This window comes from Perca fluviatilis, chromosome 19 (genome assembly GCF_010015445.1).
Source record: "Perca fluviatilis chromosome 19, GENO_Pfluv_1.0, whole genome shotgun sequence".
NCBI lineage: Eukaryota > Metazoa > Chordata > Actinopteri > Perciformes > Percidae > Perca > Perca fluviatilis.
This window is the reverse complement of record NC_053130.1, coordinates 33,094,605-33,116,437: the sequence shown is the minus strand read 5'-3', so window position 1 is coordinate 33,116,437 and position 21,833 is coordinate 33,094,605. Positions and strand designations below refer to the sequence as shown.

At 42.3% G+C, this 21,833-nt stretch overlaps 1 protein-coding gene across 4 annotated transcripts; it reads left to right on the top strand.

Moving 5' to 3' along the window:
- Window positions 1-1,746: 1,746 nt before the first annotated feature.
- lbx1a (ladybird homeobox 1a) lies at window positions 1,747-19,852 on the top strand. Of its 4 annotated transcripts, none has more exons than XM_039784211.1 (3): window positions 1,747-1,791; window positions 17,341-17,698; window positions 19,320-19,852. In XM_039784211.1, the coding sequence occupies exons 2-3, from the start codon at window positions 17,371-17,373 to the stop codon at window positions 19,850-19,852; spliced, it is 861 nt and encodes a 286-aa protein (XP_039640145.1). In that variant the 5' UTR covers window positions 1,747-1,791; window positions 17,341-17,370. The 4 variants fall into 4 exon arrangements, with proteins under 4 accessions (XP_039640145.1, XP_039640142.1, XP_039640143.1 ...); XM_039784208.1 differs by having other exon boundaries at window positions 1,774-1,791; window positions 17,286-17,698; XM_039784209.1 differs by lacking the exon at window positions 1,747-1,791 and adding an exon at window positions 2,747-2,794.
- Window positions 19,853-21,833: the final 1,981 nt, after the last annotated feature.

Genomic DNA, 21,833 nt, shown 5'->3' with positions numbered 1-21,833 from the left:
ATTTCACTAATGTGATGTGACCCACCCTAAACACTAATGAAACCCCTATTTGGGTAAATTCACCTTTACTCTAGGTTCATAAGGAGCTAAGGAACATAAACTGTAATAACCATGAATTAAAGTGCACAGACAACAAGGTATGTATTGTATCCTAATGTCCTAAATCCACATCCTGAATGACAATCTCTATAAAACATTTGGCAGAAATGCTTATTACAAGGACCTAATATAAAATATTACGCTTTATATTAAGGTCTGTGCAATAAGCATTAGTTCATAAATAATATGGGCCTTTTAAGTCCTTATAAGATGGTTATTATTGTGTTAATGAGACCATACATTTTGACTAATACACGACTAATACATAGTGCATGCTCTACATGGTGAGCTACCGGGGCACCCCATGCACTTAAAGGTGAATTCCGGTCGATTTCAACACGTACAGTGGGGAGAAAAAGTATTTAATACGCGGCCGATTTTGCAGGTTTTCCCACTTACAAAGCATGTAGAAGTCTGTAATTTGTATCATAGGCACTCTTCAACTGTGAGAGACGGAATCTAAAACAAAAATCCAGAAAATCACATTGTATGATTTTTTAGTAATTCATTTGCATTTTATTGCATGACATTAGTATTTGATACATCAGAAAAGCAGAACTTAATATTTGGTACAGAAACCTTTGTTTGCAATTACAGAGATCATACGTTTCCGTTTTACACACTGCAGCAGGGATTTTGGCCCACTCCTCCATACAGACCTTCTCCAGAACCTTCAGGTTTCGGGGCTGTCGCTGGGCAATACGGACTTTCAGCTCCCTCCAAAGATTTTCTGTTGGGTTCACGTCTGGAGACTGGCTAGGCCACTCCAGGACCTTGAGATGCTTCTAACGGAGCCACTCCTTAGTTGCCCTGGCTGTGTGTTTCGGGTCGTTGTCATGCTGGAAGACCCAGCCACGACCCATCTTCAATGCTCTTACTGAGGGAAGGAGGTTGTTGGCCAAGATCTCGCAATACATGGCCCCATCCATCCTCCCCTCAATACGGTGCAGTCGTCCTGTCCCCTTTGTAGAAAAGCATCCCCAAAGAATGATGTTTCTACCTCCATGCTTCACGGTTGGGATGGTGTTCTTGGGGTTGTACTCATCCTTCTTCTTCCTCCAAACACGGCGAGTGGAGTTTAGACCAAAAAGCTCTATTTTTGTCACATCAGACCACATGACCTTCTCCCATTCCTCCTCTGGATCATCCAGATGGTCATTGGCAAACTTCAGACGGGCCTGGACATGCTCTGGCTTGAGCAGGGGGACCTTGCGTGACCGTCATCTTGAACTTCTTCCATTGTCTAATAATTGCGCCAACAGTTGTTGCCTTCTCACCAAGCTGCTTGCCTATTGTCCTGTAGCCCATCCCAGCCTTGTGCAGGTCTACAGTTGTATCCCTGATGTCCTTACACAACTCTCTGGTCTTGGCCATTGTGGAGAGGTTGGAGTCTGTTTGATTGAGTGTGTGGACAGGTGTCTTTTATACAGGTAACGAGTTCAAACAGGTGCAGTTAATACAGGTAATGAGTGGAGAACAGGAGGGCTTCTGAAAGAAAAACTAACAGGTCTTTGAGAGCCGGAATTCTTACTGGTTGGTAGGTGATCAAATACTTATGTAATGCAATAAAATGCTAATTAATTATTTAAAAATCATACCTGATCAATGTGATTTTCTGGATTTTTGTTTTAGATTCCGTCTCTGACAGTTGAAGTGTACCAATGATAAGAATTACAGACCTCTACATGCTTTGTAAGTAGGAAAACCTGCAAAATCGGCAGTGTATGAAATACTTGTTCTCCCTGCTGTAGCCATGTTGTTTGTTGGCACGTAGTGCTGTCAGTAGTGACAAAAAAATCGGTGTTGCCTACACCGAGTTATGCTACTGCTAGATTTCGCACCCAGGCGGCTGAAACGGGGCAGGTTTTCAACATTCTTTTAGCCTTTTAAAGTGCCTTGCCATGTGAACTGACTCCTTCCAAGTGAACACAGTGAATATGGCTGCAGTAGATGTGAAAGAAATGCATAAAGTTATCCTCTTCTTTCGTGAAGAAAGTGGCGGCCCGTCTCTCCCTTCTGCAGGTTCAGTGAAATGGCTGATTGCACAGCGATTTCTTACGATCCAAAAATGAGTTGCAATGAACACAAAGACAGTCAGTTACTGTCCAGTGAGGTGAAGATCGGGCTAACCTTGTCTAAAAGTACAAAAGTAGGACTGGTGTGCATCTTCTGGAGCAGCTTCTGTAGCTAAAGGTGAAGTAGCATGTCAGTCTTTTATTCTGGGTGATAGTCTCGCATTGCCAGACCCTCCTCCAAAAAGCTCTGAAGGAGGGTCTGGCTACTCCACATAGCATTCGGGGACGGGAGGAAAGCGTGCTCTGGTTTAATGGCATTTCTTTAAACCAATCAGAATCATCATGGGCGGTGCTTACCTCTGCATAGAGCCGCTGCAAAATAGTCGTGCAAGAGAAAACTCAGATTGGACGGATAGTCTAGCTAGCTGTCTGGATTTACCCTGCAGAGATCTGAGGAGCAGTCAACCATAATCCTCAGAAATCCACCGGAGGTTAAATTCCAACACAAAGAAAGCAGAAGGAAACGGAAAATGCATGCATCCGCCGGAATTTCCTGCAGCACCGGAGCAATCCTGGAAGTGGAACGCGAAGGATATAGACTACCTGGGTGATGTCTGGGTCCCATGAGTCTCGTCCAATGGGAAGTCCAGATCTGAACTCAAACCTAAAGTAACACTCAGGTGAGACCTACACAGTTTTGGTATCTGTTTCTTTGTTTAAAGGCTTATGTCCTTACATCCAGGCAACTATTGTTAAGGTTTTGGCCTGGCTGCAGGCCTTCCTTTGTTAGAGGAGGCCACATTTTTGCCTGTTATGTCCCAACACTACCTACGACAGAGGAACTGAACACCTGTCAGTGGCTCACCCGTCAGCACAGGAGACTATTGAATTCAAATGTATTTGTCACATACACAATCATACAGAATGTGCAGTGAAATGCTTTGGGCTCAATAAAAATAATAAAATCCCAAAACTTATAATATAAAACACAATAGAGTAAGAGAGTAGAAAATGAGTTTTACTGTACTTGTACAGTATGTGTAAGGGCAGGACAATCAAATTTACTTAAGAATGTGATAACACAGGTTTATTTTTTCTAACCACTAACAAACTAATGTCCTTACTTGTTTTAAAGGAGATCTATTATGCTTTTCCCTATTTCCCTTATTTTCGTCATATGTTATGTTACAATGCCGGATGTTCGTATTAAAAATGGCCAAAGCTTCAAATAATAAGTTAAATCGATGTAAAAGAAATCCCTGTAAAATCCCCCTCTCAGCTTGGTATGACGTCATACTGGGCTTTTATATGGTGTTCTCTATCGTATCTCTCCACCGTTACATATTCCATATGTACGGGGATGATCCCCCTGAGGTCAGGTATGTGGATACTTCTTTAAGACACACCGGCTTGCCCGGCCACGCCCTATGCTATTTCCTATAAAGCACCTGTGCTGGCGTGGAATCACTGATTGTTTGATCTCCACCTGAGGAGTATGGTTACCTGTGTGCAGACAATCTCATAGAGAAAAACAGAACGTGTGGGTTGCAACAGTGAGTCTGCTTACCTGTTAAGTTAGGAGCCTCCATGGATTGTTATTCACGTGTTGCAAACAAAGTAGCCTACGTGACAACAGTTTGGACTGTGTCCGGGGGTCCGGTTGCAGCGGCTGCTTGTCCTCCCGTGTGTCTCCCTTTACCGGCGTATTGCTTGCATCCTTGTGAGCTGACGCGCCGTGTGGGGTCTCGTGCTGAGCAGGCGTAAAGTCTACGACGAAAAAGACACTTTCCTGTTTTCCTTCCTGGACCGTATTGCTGTCCTAGTCAGTTCACGCGCTCTGGGAAATAAGCAGACATGTTCGATGCCTAACCGGCGTCTCTCTGCCTCGGGGTGAAGCCCAGGGTGGTTGTATGCTGAAGGGACATTCTAAAACGCTTAACGTGAAAAAGCTTAACGTGGTTTAATGTATCTAAACAACGATCAATCATCACCAGATTTATCATGGTTATATCTTGTCATGAACACTTAAGACTGTCAAAAAAACTAAATCGAAATCCAACGATTATTTTAGAAGTTATCTCACGTTAATGTTTTCTTCTTCATTGGCCCTATGGCGAGGAAAAAGCTTAACGTGGTTTAATGTACCTAAACAATGATTACCAAATTTCTCTCTCATATTGCTCCTCATAACCACAGAAAACTGTCAAATAATCTAACCCAAAGTCCAATTATTATGGACGTTATCTGACATTAAGCGTTTCTGCTTCATTAGAGCCTATTGTAAGGAAAAAAGCTTAACGTGGTTTAATGTACCTAAAAAATGATCAATCATCACCATATTTCTCTTTCATATTACCCCTCATAACCACGGAAAACTGTCAAATAATCTAACCCAAAGTCCAATTATCATGGACGTTATCTGACACTAAGCGTTGCTGCTCCATTAAGGGTAATGTAAGGAAAAAGCTTAACGTGGTTTAATGTACCTAAACAACGATCAATCATCACCAAAATCCTCTCCTATATTGCTCATCATAACCACTTAAAACTGTCAAAAAATCTAACCCAAAGTCCAAATATTATGGACGTTATCTGACACGATGGGCCCTATCTTGCACCCAGTGCAATTGCCTTTGTACATCGACGCATGTATCATTCCTTTTTTGCACCCGACGCACAGCGGACTTTTCCCTCCACAGATGCACGTCGGTAAATTAGGGAATGTACCCGGGGGCGGTTCAGCGAAAATGTTCCCTGATGCTATTTTGCAGTTTCAGAAAACAATTCCTCCACTGACCAGGAAAAACCTGGTCTAAAGTCAGTGGCGCGTTATTCAGATGCTATTTTAGTGGCACATGCTTGGCCATAATGTAGCGTGCGCACAACGCGCATACACTTTGCTGCTCTCATCTACACGGACGCAGCAGTTCCCATTTTTGCAAACCATACATAAATACAAGGAAACATATTACTGAAAATGCGCTTCAGGTGTTTGGATCGATCAGGAGGCACTTTACAGTACAGTCCTCAAAGAGACGCAGCATTCTTTGTGGCTTGTGTTTTACACAACATTTCCATGAATCACGGATGTGTTGATGACATAAATGAGGAAATATTAGAGGACTTAAGGAGACATGATGTTGCACTACGGTGGGATTGGACACTTGAGGGTCCGGAAGTGGCAATGCGCGATGCGCTCCTGATGGAGCGGGTTGACAGAGATGGAGTGGGGGGAGGAGGAGGGGGCACAACAGGAGCAGGTGGTGTGTTTGGAGGCCCACGCTCCTCAAGTCCTCTCCAGACTTGAGGAGATGCGCCCGAGAGGCCGCAGCAACATCGCCACCCGAACAAGACGGGCATTTATTACTTTGCCGCATCCCGGACAGCTCCCGCTGGCGTGCGCCAGGCAAATCCGCCGTCATAGCAATCCGCCATGGAACAAGCTTGCCTGCTCTTAAAGGGAATGTGAGATGACGCTCTGATTGGTTATTTTCACGTTACGCCCAAACCACACCTAGCTACTTCAGACCAACCCATTTTAGATTTGTGTCGGGCGCAAGAGTCATTTATCCCGCCGGTATAATAGCAACAGCGCCCAAGATCCGCCCACAAAGCTACTTGCGTTTTGCGCTTCATACTTGCGTTTCGTTAAAATAGGGCCCTAAGCGTTTCTGCTTCATTAAGGATATTGTAAGGAAAAAGCTTAACGTGAAAAAAGCTTAACGTGGTTTAATGTACCTAAACAACGATCAATAAAAACAAAACAATTGACAATGACTTCAATGCTTTATTCTATGCAGCTACACCAAATGAATGAACTGGACAAGTGAAGTTTGTGTTGCTGACTGACCCTGAATTGTTTTACCTCAGGTAGGCTACTATTGAAGAATTGGCTAGATAGCTTGTTTCTGGCTACATAGCTTGTTTGTGAAGGATATAGTGGGCTAAAGGTAAATTATCACCTTCGTTTTCCTGTAGGCACTTTCTTTGAATTTTCATTCAAGTTGACAACAGTCAAGATGACGGAACACTAACCAGTGTTATTTAATTACTAATCATGGTCTTAGAAACATTTTCTGTCCTCTTTCTTCAAATCACCCCAAGGCACTGTTATTACAGTTGTGCTGTGGACATTATTAATAAACGACCAACTATTCCAAGACTTAGACCTATAGGCTTTCAGTAGGGCCTGCTTTTAAGACTAAAACATGCTATCATTCATTATTACAGACGACATTAATAGCAGTTGTAACTTAATTGAATGATGTTAGAAAGAGAGTTCAATCAGATGCTTCACCATATTGAAGGATTTTTATGATTGACAATTACCAACAATTTGATCGAACTTGTAGGCTATTGAAATTGTATGTCATTGTATGCTTGTATGTTATTTCTAAACTTAGGCTTTGTTTGGGTGAGCAAGACACAATGTTTGTGTTCAGATTGTTCAGTTACATTGTAAGCTTTGTTCTCTGAGTGAAGATACTGTCTTTACACTCCGTGACATATTCCATATCTACGGCGAACCTCTGTTAGACAAACCTAGATAGATTGATAGATAGATAAACTATTTACACCATTTACACAACCATTGGCTTGCTAGCACTGATGCAAGTGCCCTACCCAGTCGCTAGACGCTACACTGGGCTTACCAATCCTGCAAGACGCAAAGTTGTAGTGGAAGGATGGAAGTCACTCAAATGTCAGCCGCCAGACGCAAAACTTGTTGCGTTGTAACCAAAAAAAATTATTCTGGCCCCTCTGGCTTTAGGGATTAAGGGAAAACAACTAAAAGAGCATGGGCGTTGAGGTCTAGTTGCACCCAGATAAAAAGTAAACTATAATATGAAGTGCTATTCTTTTTTTTTATTATTGTAGCGGTCTCTTGCTTTATCCCTCAGACTTCAGTCAACAAACAAGAAAAGGTGATGAATGCCTGGAAGACCCTCACAGTGTGCTTGTTAGGTGAAATGCACAGGTTCAGCTCAGCTTCGAGCACATAACACATTTGTGGTAATCAGTGCAAGCAATGACTATACGATCTTCTGTCATGCACTTCACATGAAACCACCGCCTACAAATTACACACAAAATGTACTCATCCCTGTATTCTGGATCACCCTTACATTCAATTCAATTCAATTTTATTTATAGTATCAAATCATAACACGAGTTATCTCGAGACACTTTACAGATAGAGTAGGTCTAGACCACACTATCATTTACAAAGCCCCAACAATTACAGTAATTCCCTCAAGAGCAAGCAGTGCGACAGTGGCGAGGAAAAACTCCCTCTTGGGAAGAAACCTCGGACAGACCCAGGCTCTTGGTAGGCGGTGTCTGACGGTGCCGGTTGGGGATGTGATGAGCAGTGGCAATAATAATCACATTAATAATGGAACAGTGACTTCAAATGGTAGTTGTAGTAGTTCATGTCATATCAGTGCGCTGCAGGGCGTTATAGGATGTAGCGTGGCACAGCAGAGCATGGATGGATGTAGCAGGAAGCAGCAGGGTTTAGCAGGACGCAGCATGACATTGCAGGACACCGCAGAGCTTAGCAGGGAGTGCAGCAGGACCACGGCGACAGCTGCAACCAGGATCTTGGTGCCAACGTTCTCCAAGGAAATACGCTGGGTGAAAAAACATACGGACTAAACTCCCCAGAAGCTAGGATTAGTAACAAGCATTTCTGGGATGGGATGCACACAAATGGTAATAGAAAGGGAGAGGAGAGAGCAGCTCAGTGTGTCAAAGGAAGGAAGTCCCCCGGCAGTCTAGAACTATAACAGCGTAACTAAGAGAGACAGGTCAAAAGGACATCTGGATGAGTAGCACAGGGTCCAGTTCTTGGTGTTGGCATGATCCATCTGTAGCCTTTTCCAAGTAGACTTGTAGTCTCTCTTCCTCACTAGTACAGCCTTCGTCTCCGCATCATATGACTGCACCTTTCTCCTGTGACATAGGAGTTTTTTTTGGGAGAGGCCTGACCGTCTGTCTTTCCCTGGCTTGTACTCTTCAACGAGAGACTGGATCCACAGTCTGGCTTTGTGGCTGTCCACTGGCCCTAATTGATCGTTCCTGATGACTGCACAGGCATAGAGAATAGTAAAAACACCACAGTCATATCCATTGCCTTGTTGTGGGACATTTATGACATCTGTAACAGTCCAATCAGATACCTGAAAATGTTCTCCAGCAGCTGTGAAAATACAGGCCACAACTTTGAGAAGTGTTGAACAGGCAGTGTTTGCAGTTGCAGAGCTGTGGATGGAATTGTAGATGGAAATGTCCCGATCCCTAAAATCTGCTGAAACTAGAACCCAGTGTAAGCCTGAACCTTTCACATCGGTGTTGAAGGGCATCAATATCGTGTCAAAATTCAGAGCCTTTTGTGCTGCACGGAACTGCAAAATTTGGGCCAAAATTCGAAACTGCCGCCATCTGGTAAATGTAGGTTTGCACACATAAAACAGAGTCCACCTTTGTCACTTGACCAATGTAGCCTGCAATGGCCTGCTCAATTTGGGTCTCCCCTTCAAGCCAGATCTTTGGAGCAAGACACTGGCTTCTGCAAGATACTGATGACCAGTTAGGCTCAGGTTTTTTTATATGTAGCCAGGGAGCAAATGTATTGTTCTCGGTATTTGCTGGTACAGTGTCTGTCTGAGGGAAACTTGCTACATCAGTATGCTCAGTATCATAGGTGCTGCTGGCTAGCTGTTGATTTGATGAGTCTGTATTGCAATGATCAATGTCATTCCCTTTTTGGGACTTGCCAGGTGACTCATGCATTTGTGAAAGGAGTGAATCTGGGGCCGGATTGACTGAGTAATCATAGTCCTTCGTTCTAGGTTTTTTCCTGCCCGATTTGCTCTCACTCCCTCTACCCCTTTTCCGCATCAAAGGCTGTATGTACGTTTTGTGGGTAAATGCAGCCCAGTAGCCATTTCCACAGCAAGTATGTGGAAACATTTCCCTGAACTTGGACAGGAGCATGTTGTGCCGCTGGAGGTGTTTTGAACAACATGGACAGACTCATTTGTTGGACTTTTAACTATGAACACCCCTGAAGATGAATTCAGACTCACCAGGCCCATCTCGACCACAGTTCTTGCTAAGGAGGTAGGTTTTGATGCAGGTTTTGATGCAGGTTTTGATGCAGGTTTCTCAACATTACATTGCTCATCTTTGACACTGGACTTGACTCGTTCCACTATTCTCTCTAAAGGAAAGAATGAGGACATCTTAACATCCCTCAGAGCAACAGGGGCCCCCTGTGTTAGAGTGTAGTTCCCCAACCCACATCTGGCTCTTTGAAATTCATAGAGGAAGTATGACTGCATGTAGTACAAAGACAAAACCATTGCATCAACAGGAAGTTCCTTCCACTCATTTTGAGATTTTGAGATTTGATCATTTTATTTATGCTCTCACTGATGTTGTTTGTTGGGATTTTGGATTTGAATGCTTCAAATTGTTTCGTATAGAAGGAAGCCATGTTGCTTAATAGATCTTCCTTCAATTGCTGGTTGAAGTATTTGACAAATTCCTCGGACCACCCCTTCGCCAATCTGCAACATTGTGCCTCAAATTCGTCTTTGTCAGCCGAATCAATTATTCGCTCACTTTGGTCTTTGAGTACCTTTACATCATCTCTTCCTCCCCCGTGCTTTTTTACCCAGTACTCAATATCATGCAACAACATATTCAATCCCAGACATTCCATGTGCCTGTTGAACATTTGATGGGTGCACTTTTAATTCATCCACAAATTTGCGAGTCATTATTTCTTGTTGCTGAAAGTTGCGTTTAAAGATCATTCTACATGTAAGAGCTAAACAGTGTTTTGGACCTGTTTGAGGTTATGTGGGTTATTCACAGGCATCTGCTCCACATTACCACTGGAGGCTCAAGACAAGGCGGATCGGTAGATGCTTGACGGTGCCTGCCCATGGTCATTTTGAAGGATTTCTGAAAATACCTCTTTTTTTAGACGGAATGAACACCCAATTGGACTTTGCATTACCATGCTTCTTTGGTACATAGATGGACACATCTCCAAAATAATGGATCAGATACAAATTTGCCAAATTAATATCTTCACCTTGCTGCAGCAGGCAGTACACATTTTTTTGGAATTCAGACGAACCCTTGTTAAACTGCGCTGTCCTAATGTGAAAGTACCACTTCAGCACTCTACCACCATATTTTTTTATGTTATGGTAATTTGACCCTTTCTGCTTCCATGACATTTGGTCAAAACGAAAGTCCATGTCTGATCTACCTCCCTTCAAACTCCGATATAGGTACACATCACCCCCCTTGGGATCCATGGGCGGTTCGTGCAAAATACTGTCTTTGTGCTTCTCAGCATTACACAGAATGGCCTCTATTTCACCCAAAGTAAATTCGGACTCTTTCTGCATGAAAGCCATGACCGTTCTAAAGATTTTACAGAAATACTTTACTGAATTGTAATATGATTTAAAAAAAAAGAAATAAAAAAAAAGAACTTGTTTGCAAATTTGACAATGACTTTAATGACTTTTTATAAATTAAACCCCCGTACAACACGTTCAGTACAGGGGTTTATTGTGGAATTTTGTGGAGTATAAAAGTAAAAGGTTCGTTATGTTTTTTATGTTTCTTTTTTCAATATAGACTGTGTATTAGATACAGTAACCTATAGCCTTAACTGTAATTACATAAGTGTATACTATAGTAGGCTATTCTATCAAATAAGCTGCTATAAAATGTTGATTAAATAGCTCAATGCAATAGGAATAAACTGAAGCTCGACACTGCTGTGAATTGTACAAGTGAAGGTCTGTGCTGCTGACAGTGTGTTAAGATGTTCATAGAGTCCGTTATTCGAGTTTTAAATAACAATACACATTTTCATTGGCCCATCAGTATGCTTTGACTAGAGGAGTAACTATTCACTAGTGGCATTCTAGATAAGTGGAGCCAGCACTTCCTACGACTCTGGGCGACTCTGCTTTTTCCTTACAATACCCTTAATGGAGCAGAAACGCTTAATCTCAGATAACTTATGGTGGTTATGATGAGCAGTAAGGGAGAGGATTTTGGTGATGATTGATCATTGTTTAGGTACATTAAACCACGTTAAGCTTTTTTCACATTAAGCTTTTTCCTTACAATACCCTTAATGGAGCAGCAACGCTTAGTGTCAGATAAAGTCCATAATATTTGGACTTTGGGTTAGATATTTTGACAGTTTTAAGTGGTTATGATAAGCAATATAGGAGAGGAGTTTGGTGATGATTGATCATTGTTTAGGTACATTAAACCACATTAAGCTTTTTCACATTAGGACTTATAAAGCCAATGCGAACCGTGGAAAGTCAACCCCCAGCCGCTCCGCTGCCCTGAAGCAGAAACGCTTTATGTCAGATAACGTCCATAATAATTGGACTTTGGGTTAGATTATTTGACAGTTTTCCGTGGTTATGAGCGGTAATATGAGAGAGAAATTTGGTAATCATTGATCATTGTTTAGGTACATTAAACCACGTTAAGCTTTTTCCTCGCCATAGGGCCAGTGAAGAAGAAAACATTAACGTGAGATAACTTCTATAATCGTTGGATTTCGATTTAGTTTTTTTGACAGTCTTAAGTGTTCATGACAAGATATAACCATGATAAATCTGGTGATGATTGATCATTGTTTAGATACATTAAACCACGTTAAGCTTTTTCACGTTAAGCGTTTTAGAATGTCCCTATGCCCCTCGGGCGTATTGCTGGCTTGGTTTACGCGCCCAGGGAAAGTACGTGTCTCCATACAAAGAAAAGGGCATAAAGTTGGCTATCAGATGGAAAAAGACACTTTCTTGCTGAGCCGGTGTCTCTCTGCCTCAGGATAAAGCCCGGGGTGGTCAGATGCTGTCCACCCCGAGTCCTTCGGCTAGCTTGTCAGTTTGCGCGCCCAGGAAAAAATAAGTCTGGTGAAGCTGGCCATTGGCAAAACTGTACATTACATTTCCCCGACATGAAAGCGAAGTGCAACAAGGTGAAGTTGAGATGTTGCAGAATAGCTCCCATCGCTGTTCAACATGACAGGTATGAGGTTCCACTAGTTTTGTTAGCATGAAGCTATCCATCACTCTGCTTACATTCGAGCTGTGAGTGACCGGTAACAAAAACAACAACAAAGTCCATGTTGGCACTGGGTTAGTTGGTTGACAGCGTACAGTGTTTCCCTCTTCCATTAAGAGCTTTGGGGAAAATTACGTGGACAGAAAGGCAGAAGTGGCTGTTAGTTGGTTTAGCACACAGCTGTTAGCCTTCCCAGGCTAGTATAAACAAGGAAGTGTTTGCCAGTCCCCGGCCCATTCTGGTATCCACAATATGGAAAGCCGGCAGGGACATATACTGTGGCTGTGGTTATTTCCTGTTGCTGTATTCGATGGTTGAGATGACTGCTGAGACAGATACATTTGCAAGATGGACATTATTTTCAGAAGTTATTATGCTGCGTTGAAGCGAGCTGTCCCGCTGTTCCCCGTGGTCAGAGCCAGAACCAGAGACGGTACAGGACAACACCTGTGTCCCAACAGGTGACGGTACTTCACCGCGGACAGCGGTGTGTCTGAGCTGTTGACAGATAGAAACATGTCGGGAATTAATGTTTAGGCTTGCTACACGTAAATACCATTGCATTTTATCAACAGTGGAAAGTAACTGCCGTACTTTAATACAACTGTAAGGTACTTTTAATTGAGTATTTTAATTTTCTCCTACTTGCCTATTGTACGTTTTACTTCTCTATTTTTATAGCTTTAGTTAATTTGCATATTCATATTCATTATACAAAATATTATGAATAATCTATGATGTATTAACGTGGATAAAGAGGAGACTTTATTGATCCGGTGGTGAAATTCACAAGCTACCTGCCAAGTCAAACTTCCGCTGTTATTTTGGTGAAAGTAAATCAAAACTAATGCAATAGTAGTGTAAACAAAAGGTAATAAGATAAAGATGAAGAAATAAGGAACTACTTAGTTAATACTCAGTATTATGTATCACTTTGCAATATGGTATACAAAAAGAGTAGCCTGGGTAAAACCTGACGGACTTCCGGCAAATTTGAGATTTGCTCTGCAAGTCAGTCTGGCCAAGAGCCCATTCAAGCCCATTTCCAATGTCCCCAAAATCAAGGCACCAATCACAACCGCTGAGGCGGGCTTTACGCGACAATGATAGCGCAGCGACCCAGCGACGGCGAGCAGCTTTTTGTTTACATTCAACATGACGGCTACCGAAGCGCAGCGTCACCCGAATCGTTGGTCTGATTGGTTGAAGGACTATCTATTGCGCCAAGAAGCATTTGAGCGGCGTCCGTTGGTGATGCCCCTTTGGAAATGAACTGTCAATGAACCTTCCCCAGACCCCCCACTCTCAGTTACAACTGAGAAGGCTCTGGTGTCAACCAGGCTACAAAAACAGTAACTACACTGTCAACCTTTGATGTAAATTTACAGCTAAGATCTCACAGTATCTTACTGTTTTAACATTATACAGGATCATACTGTAAATGGCAATGCATTCTGGGAGGAAATAATATTACATCACTATCTGCGAATGTTACAGATTACAGGTATTTACTGTTAAAAGTGCAGTAGGTAAGACTTATAAAACTAACTTTCTGTCATATTTGCTGAAACTGACCCTATGTTCCAGTAGAACTACATGAAGCAGGTCATTTAAAAAAAAAATCTGGCTCCTCTGGCACCACCTACAGCCTGTAGTGCCATTTGCAAAAATCCACAGCGCCCTGTTCAGATGCACCAATCAGGGCCAGGGGGGGGGGTGTCTAACTGCATGTCAATCACTGCTCATGCATTCATTCTCCCTTAAGGGGGGAGGGACTGAGAAGTTGTCGATGTTCACATTTTTTGGCTAAGTCCTCGATCTTCACAATCCTACCTACAGCACCTTTAATACCAATGCATCTTGGGAAAATAAAACAAAAGGCAGGTATTACACTGCAGCCAGTATATTACTGTAAATTCAAATAATACAGTAAGAAACTATGTCTATTTACAGTAAAATGACATCAAATTTTAAAACAGTATGCATACTGTAAATAAACAGCAGATAACTGGCAAAGCTGCTGCCACTATATTACTGTAAATTTATGGTGAAAAGTTTTACAGTGTAGGCCTAATGTTTCAGTAATCAAGCCTGAGCAGGCTGGTTCAGAGTTAATCAGGAACGCCTCATGAAGAAAGTGGTCAGTATGACTGATTACCAGATATTTATGAACTAATCATTACCTCATTATTTATTAATATATTATCTCCTGGTCGGTTTTCTAGAAACTCATAATTATATAGCCTACTAGATCCTCCTATTGTCAGGAATGACTCATTATTAGGTCATTCCTGAGTCATTCTTACTTGTTCCTTGGTAACTACTCATATTTTTTGTGTACCGTATTGTTAACCCTTCTTTCGTCCTCCGTCTGTTTGTCTGTATGTATGTAAGTCTAAATTATCACCCAATTCTGTGAATATGAAATGAAAGGTTTAAAAAAAGCACAAATTATAAATTAGTTTGACTAACAGTTAAGATGAGAGGATGTTGAGTGGATAATCACAGACTGGTATATGTCAACGTTTAGTCAGGAAATTGTTTTGAAGCCATTTCAATTCTTTTTCAAATGCTATAAATTTTAATTAAAAAAAAAAACTAATTCATTGAAAATAATGATCCGATCCTTCATTTTACTCGCAAAGAGCGTTGGATGGAAACATCCATGTTATTTTTGGGGCAATTTGGTTAAAAGAAACCCATATTTCTGATACAGAAACTTTGAAAACGGGTCAAATTTGACTAAAGGACAACAGGAGGGTTAAACGTTAAAGATTTTGAATTTCGGTTGTTTGCTTTGGTCTTGGAGATTTCAACAAGTATGCTTGAATTGCATGAAGTGTGAAGTTCAGCTAAATGTCTTCCTGTTTGAATATCATTTAAGCGCTTGTGATTATTATAGTTAACAGTTGCAGTCACAAACATGGGAAAACTAAGCCGATTTATTTTTATAGATTAAGCAGCTCTTTAATGTTAGCAGTGTCAGTGGGGGCCTGTGTAGCTACAGGGGTTCCTATTTACAGCAGAGCAGCTCACAGTCCCGGGTCGGCACTTTACACATCCCAAAAACGAAATTAAAACCTACGTGGAAAAGTGAATGTTTCTCCATTTGGGAGCGGGTATCAGATGAAGACATCACATCCATCAGCACGGATGTGGAGTTCACTGATGGAGAATAAAACGGGCTCGAGTGCAGGCGGGAGGCCCGCTCTGAAAAGATCCAAGACAAGGCGTATAATCAAATGTCACAGCATGACCAAAGCATGAGTAAATTAGGAAATAAAACTGTCCGAGGACTTTGTCAGAGCTCCAAAAGCCTGTGACTGCAGATGGCCTCCATAAACTCCTCTGATCAATCATCCATCTTTTTTATGGCCTGCTACTAAAGGTTTAGCTGTGGGGCGACTAATAGACAAATTCTATCTATCTATCTATCTATCTATCTATCTATCTATCTATCTATCTATCTATCTATCTATCTATCTACATAATATCTTTTGGATTACTGCTACAAATGCATGAACCTCTATGGGGATTGTTACCATGATTGTTATTATAATTTCCTTTTCATTGTTCACCCAATTTACTGAGGATCACTTTTCCATGTCCCAAAAAAAATGCGATAATATTAATAATAATATAAGCTACCATAAAGGCTAGGGCAAAGATATGAATAACCCTATTATATTGAGTGTATTTATATCAACCGTTTATTATTGAAAACAACCCAGAAAAAGCCAGAACTGGAACCTCGAGGTTTTGTGTTTGCGTCCTTAAAGTTTATACTTTTGTTTACATTGTAATAAATAATATGTAAGAGAAAGACAATATCTGACAAGGTATAAAGAAACGGGTTGTTTTATATTGCTTCAGAATGTGTTAAGGAGAAAGATTGTTTTAAGATATGGCATTTCTATAAAGATTCCTGTGTGTAGTGTTTGCTTCCTGTCTCTATATTTTGACGGGTTAAAGTTATAAAGGAAGAATGTGAAACCGTTAAATATGTCTTCATGAAAGCACAATTATATTTGTGTCCTGATATAATATCATAGGGAGTTTTTCTCGCCACTGTCGCAACAGCCACTGCTAATGCTTGCTCTTGGGGGAATTACTGGAATTGGTGAGGCTTTGTAAATTATAGAGTGTGGTCTAGACCTACTCTATCTGTAAAGTGCCTCGAGATAACTCGTGTTATGATTTGATACTATAAATAAAATTGAATTGAATATAATCAGCATGCTGAGTTTTTCTCCGGCCCTCCGTGCTGTGTCTGTGGGGAGCTGCTCTCTTTGCTACTGAGTTATAGCTCGGTGTGGTTTGGAGGGGGTGGGGGGGGGGAGGTGTGCTCAGATGCCCTCCTCTGTCACTCTGCCTGTCTCTCTCAAGTGATGTGCTGATATATGTCTCTCTGCGCAACACAGTGCGCCCTCCGATTTTCCACTTGCAGTCATTTTTTTTTTTTTTCGATGAATGGCGTGATGGGAGTTTATCATTTGAGTGTAATTGGCCTGAAGATTGACGCAGAGCGGCTTTATCCAAATTGGCACGAGCTCGCCCAGCGATCAAACACGCGGTGCCAATTACGCCGTGTATGCAAATGAGGATAATATCACGCGGAGACAACATTTGCTTGTTTTGTGACAAATTATCTAATTTTAGAGAGAACGTGTTAAGTGGGCCTGCTCCACTTTCTAATTGGACTCCTCCCCATCCGTAGTGCCCTCTAATTACAAGAGAGAGAGAGAGAGAGAGAGAGAGAGAGAGAGAGAGAGAGAGAGAGAGAGAGAGAGAGAGACCTTACATTCAGCAATAAGTTGTGGTGGTCAATCGCTGCTGTGTATGGTGCACCATTATCCACCGGATGGGTTCGCCTCGTGCCTCGCTGTGCGTCACCCCGGAAAAGTGGCTGGGAGACGTTCAGGGACTGGAGGTCCAAAGTGTCCCTGCAGCCTGCAGCTCGGCGGCCGACATGCGGCTGCAGAAACACCTGTGACCCGAGCGGATTATCCTTCCCTTTTCCTGTTATCTTTCTGTTCCACTTTACCACAGCCTGGCTGCTTGTCTGCCCCCTCGCTCTAAGTCGCTCGTCTCTAAATTACCACAGTCAGGTGTGACCCGCTGAGCACGAGCCGCGATGAACTCTAAGGGCGACTCCAAATGCCCGGCGGTGCTGGGGGAGAGGAGGCGCAGTCCGCTGGATCAGCTCCCGCCGCCGGCCAACTCCAACAAGCCGCTGACGCCTTTCAGCATCGAGGACATCCTCAACAAGCCGTCTGGGAGAAAGTGCTGCTCCCTGAGCGTAGTGGCGCACACCATCTCTCCCGGAGAGAAGCTGCCCCCGGCGGGTCACAGCCTGCCCGGCCGGCCGCTGCTCAGTCAAACGTCCCCGCTCTGTGCGCTGGAGGAGCTGGCCAGCAAAACCTTCAAGGGCCTGGAGGTCAGCGTCCTGCAGGCTGCCGAGGGTAAGAGACTTGATTTTTAATGGGAATTATAGGCACGCCCACTCATTTTTACTAGTATTACATATAGCAGTATTTCCATTTCTGAAAACTGCTATAAATAAAACAACCTCCAACTCAAGTTGGAGGCCGCGTGCTTAAAGGAGATACATTTTGTAGCCTGTTTCTTTTTCTTTTTTATTAGTGATTCCAGAATAATTTTGCAGCTTGTTTTGTGTTAAATAAACGCACAGTAACCGCAGCCTAACCACTTGATCTAATAGCGTAACATTCGCTTCATTAGGCCATTTTGAGTTAAACACTAAAGACACATAGGCCGATAACATTATGGCTTTAATGCATTACTGAAATAAAAGTGTTCAATTTAAATCCTATTTAAAGCGTAATGCATTCCCTTGAGAGAGAGAAAAAAAACAGAATTAATGAGATAATTATCTCAGAAATTCTGAGATACATTTTCATGAACACTGTTCTGTTTTTCTGCATCAACGAGGTAGATAGATAGATAGATAGATAGATAGATAGATAGATAGATAGATAGATAGATAGATAGATAGATAGATAGATAGAATTAATGAAATATGAAATTATAAAATATTTGCATTATAAAATAAAAGCCTCAGCAAGGAACTAAGTGACGTGTTCTGTCAGGCCGTATGTGTAGGCCTATAACAGCTGTTTGTGTGTATTCTTTGATTTGTGTTGTGTATATTTAGCCTTGCTGAGGCTATTGCACGCCTGGTTGAATCGATATATGAATTCAGAAAAACAGAAGATTCTTTTCATGAACACGTATCTCAGAATGTAGGACTATGAGGTAAACTCCTCGGTAATTCACAAACGCAGAGCAGACTTTATAAAAAAAAAAAAAAGTCATAGGGCCTACTAACGAAAATAACTGTATAATTTAAATCACGGGGGGGGGTCTTGTTTTACACATATGAAATATTATCTGGTGGAGCAGCATGCTATATCTTAAACCCTTCACTATTTAAAATTGCGTTTTAAATTGTATTTAGTATCAATATTTGATTGCGAATAAACAAATATGCTGCCATAATCCAGAATAATGTGTTTGTCTGTATCGCTACAGTAGTGTCTTTGTGTTGTTGATGCGTTCTAATGTGTGTCTGTGTGTGTATGCACTTTTACATATGTCTACTGTGTATGCTACTTGCGTTATGTTTTTCTCATGCCATCAACCTGCCAGCTGTCCTGATCTGGAACAGCGGTTGTGTCATTTGACTTGTCTATGCTTATGTATTTTTTGTTTTTATGTGTATTTGTTGTATTGTTGTAGCTGATCTGTTGTTTTAAACCATCAACCTGCTATAGGGACTGCAGATGAAAATGAGCCTGCATGGCTAAATCTGGCACATTTACATGTTGGACTCTGTACTCATGTTGATTTATGTCCCTTTTAAATAAAGAAATCTAAAACTAAATAATCTAAAATTAGTTTTAATGAATACTTATTATCATGCAGGGAAATGGATCATCAGTCATTCTACCTTAGCAGAATTTGAGTTGTGGTTAAGTTTTTGGTGACTCATAATATTTATGGACGCAAGTGCATTTTTTCACACAGGCTGAAATAGGCTATGACCCCACCCTTCTCTTACAGGCCGAGACGGCCTGGCGCTCTTCGGCCAGAGGAACACCCCAAAGAAGCGGCGGAAGTCCCGCACGGCGTTTACCAACCACCAGATCTACGAGCTGGAGAAGCGCTTCCTGTACCAGAAATACCTGAGCCCGGCGGACCGGGACCAGATCGCCCAACACCTCGGTCTGACCAACGCGCAGGTCATCACCTGGTTTCAGAACCGGCGGGCCAAGCTAAAGAGGGACCTGGAGGAGATGAAAGCGGACGTGGAGTCCGCCCAGGTCGCAGGCGCTGTGGCCCTCGAGAAGCTCTCCAAACTGGCCGAGCTGGAGAAGTGCGCGGCTGGCGGTATAGGCGCGGGGGCTGTTTCCGCACCAGGCCGCACCGAGGCCGAGCCAGTCTCCTCCAGGTCCCGCCGAGACACCGCCGACAGCCTCGGCTCCAGCAGAGCGCACATGTCTCCTTCTACACCCGCACCGTCGCCGCACACAGAACGGCTGAGCAGCAAGTGTTGCTCAGGGGATGAAGATGAGGAGATTGACGTGGATGACTAGGGGAGGGTGGGGGGGAGGGGGGGTCACACCGTGTAAAGTGCCAAATAACGCGATGTTTGCAGGCATCTGGCTTTACGAGGATTTCATCCGTTTACGAACAGACATGCAGCAAAATATCCAGAAACAAGTCCCAGTGGTGTAGTCTAATGTATCGTAGTGGGTATACTGTACTGTATATTGGCCTATATATATGGACCAGAATCTGCCTTTGGGGAAGGGGAGGCCTATCATAGTGTGGGGGGGTCTGGGTGTCCTCCCCCAGGGAAGTTTTGAGCGTCAGCAACTTCATTTTGGTTGCATTTGGATACGCTTTAATTCACCAATTTACGGTGGAAATCCCTTTATTTAGCCTATGCGAAGAAAAAGAACACAGATGACAATTCAAAATATATCAAAAATATTATGGAAAGTATGTTGTTGCGTGTCATTGGGCATTTAAAAGTGGGTAGATGGAGATCCTGGAGCTTTCTTAGTGGGTACACTGCGTATACCTGCGTATCACGTAGACTACACCGCTGCCTATAGGCCCGCTGCTTCCTGCTGAAGAACATTACATTCAGACATTGAGAAGGAAAAAGACAAGGACGCAGACGTGCGGGTGCTTATTCTGGTTACAAACACCGACACATTTCACCGCGCGTTTTATTGGATTGGATTCTGAAATGGTTGAACGCAGTCTTCTACAAATCCTTTTTTATAAGCTCCTGGGCGGACTGTTTTCAGCTTTTTGATATCCTATTAATTGTTCTGAAAATGATAATCACACACAGAAAATGTTTAGCCAATAACTTGTGATAAATCCCGATTTAATATATTTATAATGCTCTGTGAAACCTAGAAGTGCCTTCAGAATCGGAAGCTGTACAAATTGTAGGCTAATGTAAACTATGTACTGGCAATGTAAAATAAAAAAATAAATAAAACAAAAAACACATTTTCAAATAACCAGCATGTCGCAGATTTCTATAAATTATTTCTATGGGATATATTTATATAAGAAAGGAATTTTAGTCTCATCATATTTTCTTTTTAAAGGTCAGCTCTGATACGGTGAGTAGCTTATTAGAGCTTTCTGGGAGGATTGTGGCGCAGAAAAAAAAGCGTCGTTCGTCAAATCCCTTCGCAACAACAACAGCAACTTGGCTCCTGACCTCCAGCGTGTATTTTCTATGAGAAACACAATCTGGAGGTGTGTGTGTGTGTGTGTGTGTGTGAGTGTGCGTGTGTGTGTGTTCCCCAGGAGGCCACTCTCCGGCAGCGCACAATATGGAGACAAGCGTTCCTCCCCGCCGCACCGCCCGGCGGCTCTCAGGACACAAAGGCGGCCAGAGGAGCGCGTTTCAAAGGCCATATGGTTTAAAGATTCTCCTCTCAATTACGAGTCACTTTGATGGATTGACTTAACCCGTCTATTCAACAACGTGGCCCCCTTTTTTTGTCGCGCATATAGCAGACACACTCGCCCTCCCTGGGCCCGCTGCGTTAAAACACGGCTATGAATGTGAATGCGGCTCAGTGGCCTGGTCGGGGCATTTGGAGGTGCGGGAGGGCTTGAAAATAATTGACTTGAAGATGTCAGAGCTCTCAGTCACGCACTTCATCTGCTCTTCATCAGCTGTCTGCCGTGTTTTGCTTGTAATTTAGACCCCTGTTTGTAAGAAATAGCCTTTAAAAATAAAACAATAGAACAAACTACAAATACACTTTGGAAGAAAAAATTGTATCAGTGACTACATGAAGCGATGCAATTAACTTATTTTCGTAGAATTTCCTTATTATTTTCGGAATTCCCTTAAAAAATATATTTGCAAGAAATGGTTCAAATAAAACCTCAAGGTCCACTTTTTAACTGCACTGTACAGTCTTTATTATTCATTTCATTTTTTTAATTCATCTCGAACAATCAACAATGTTGCAAAAGAAAAGAAAATAAAAACCACAAAAATAAAACACAAAGAATCAGAATTGACCAAACAAATAA

Excerpts from the sequence above, each read along its gene's own strand:
- lbx1a (XM_039784211.1), top strand. The coding sequence starts at position 17,371 with ATGAACTCTAAGGGCGACTCCAAATGCCCGGCGGTGCTGGGGGAGAGG. Across the intron at positions 17,699-19,319 it reads CGTCCTGCAGGCTGCCGAGG|GCCGAGACGGCCTGGCGCTC; the intron begins GTAAGAGACTTG and ends CTTCTCTTACAG.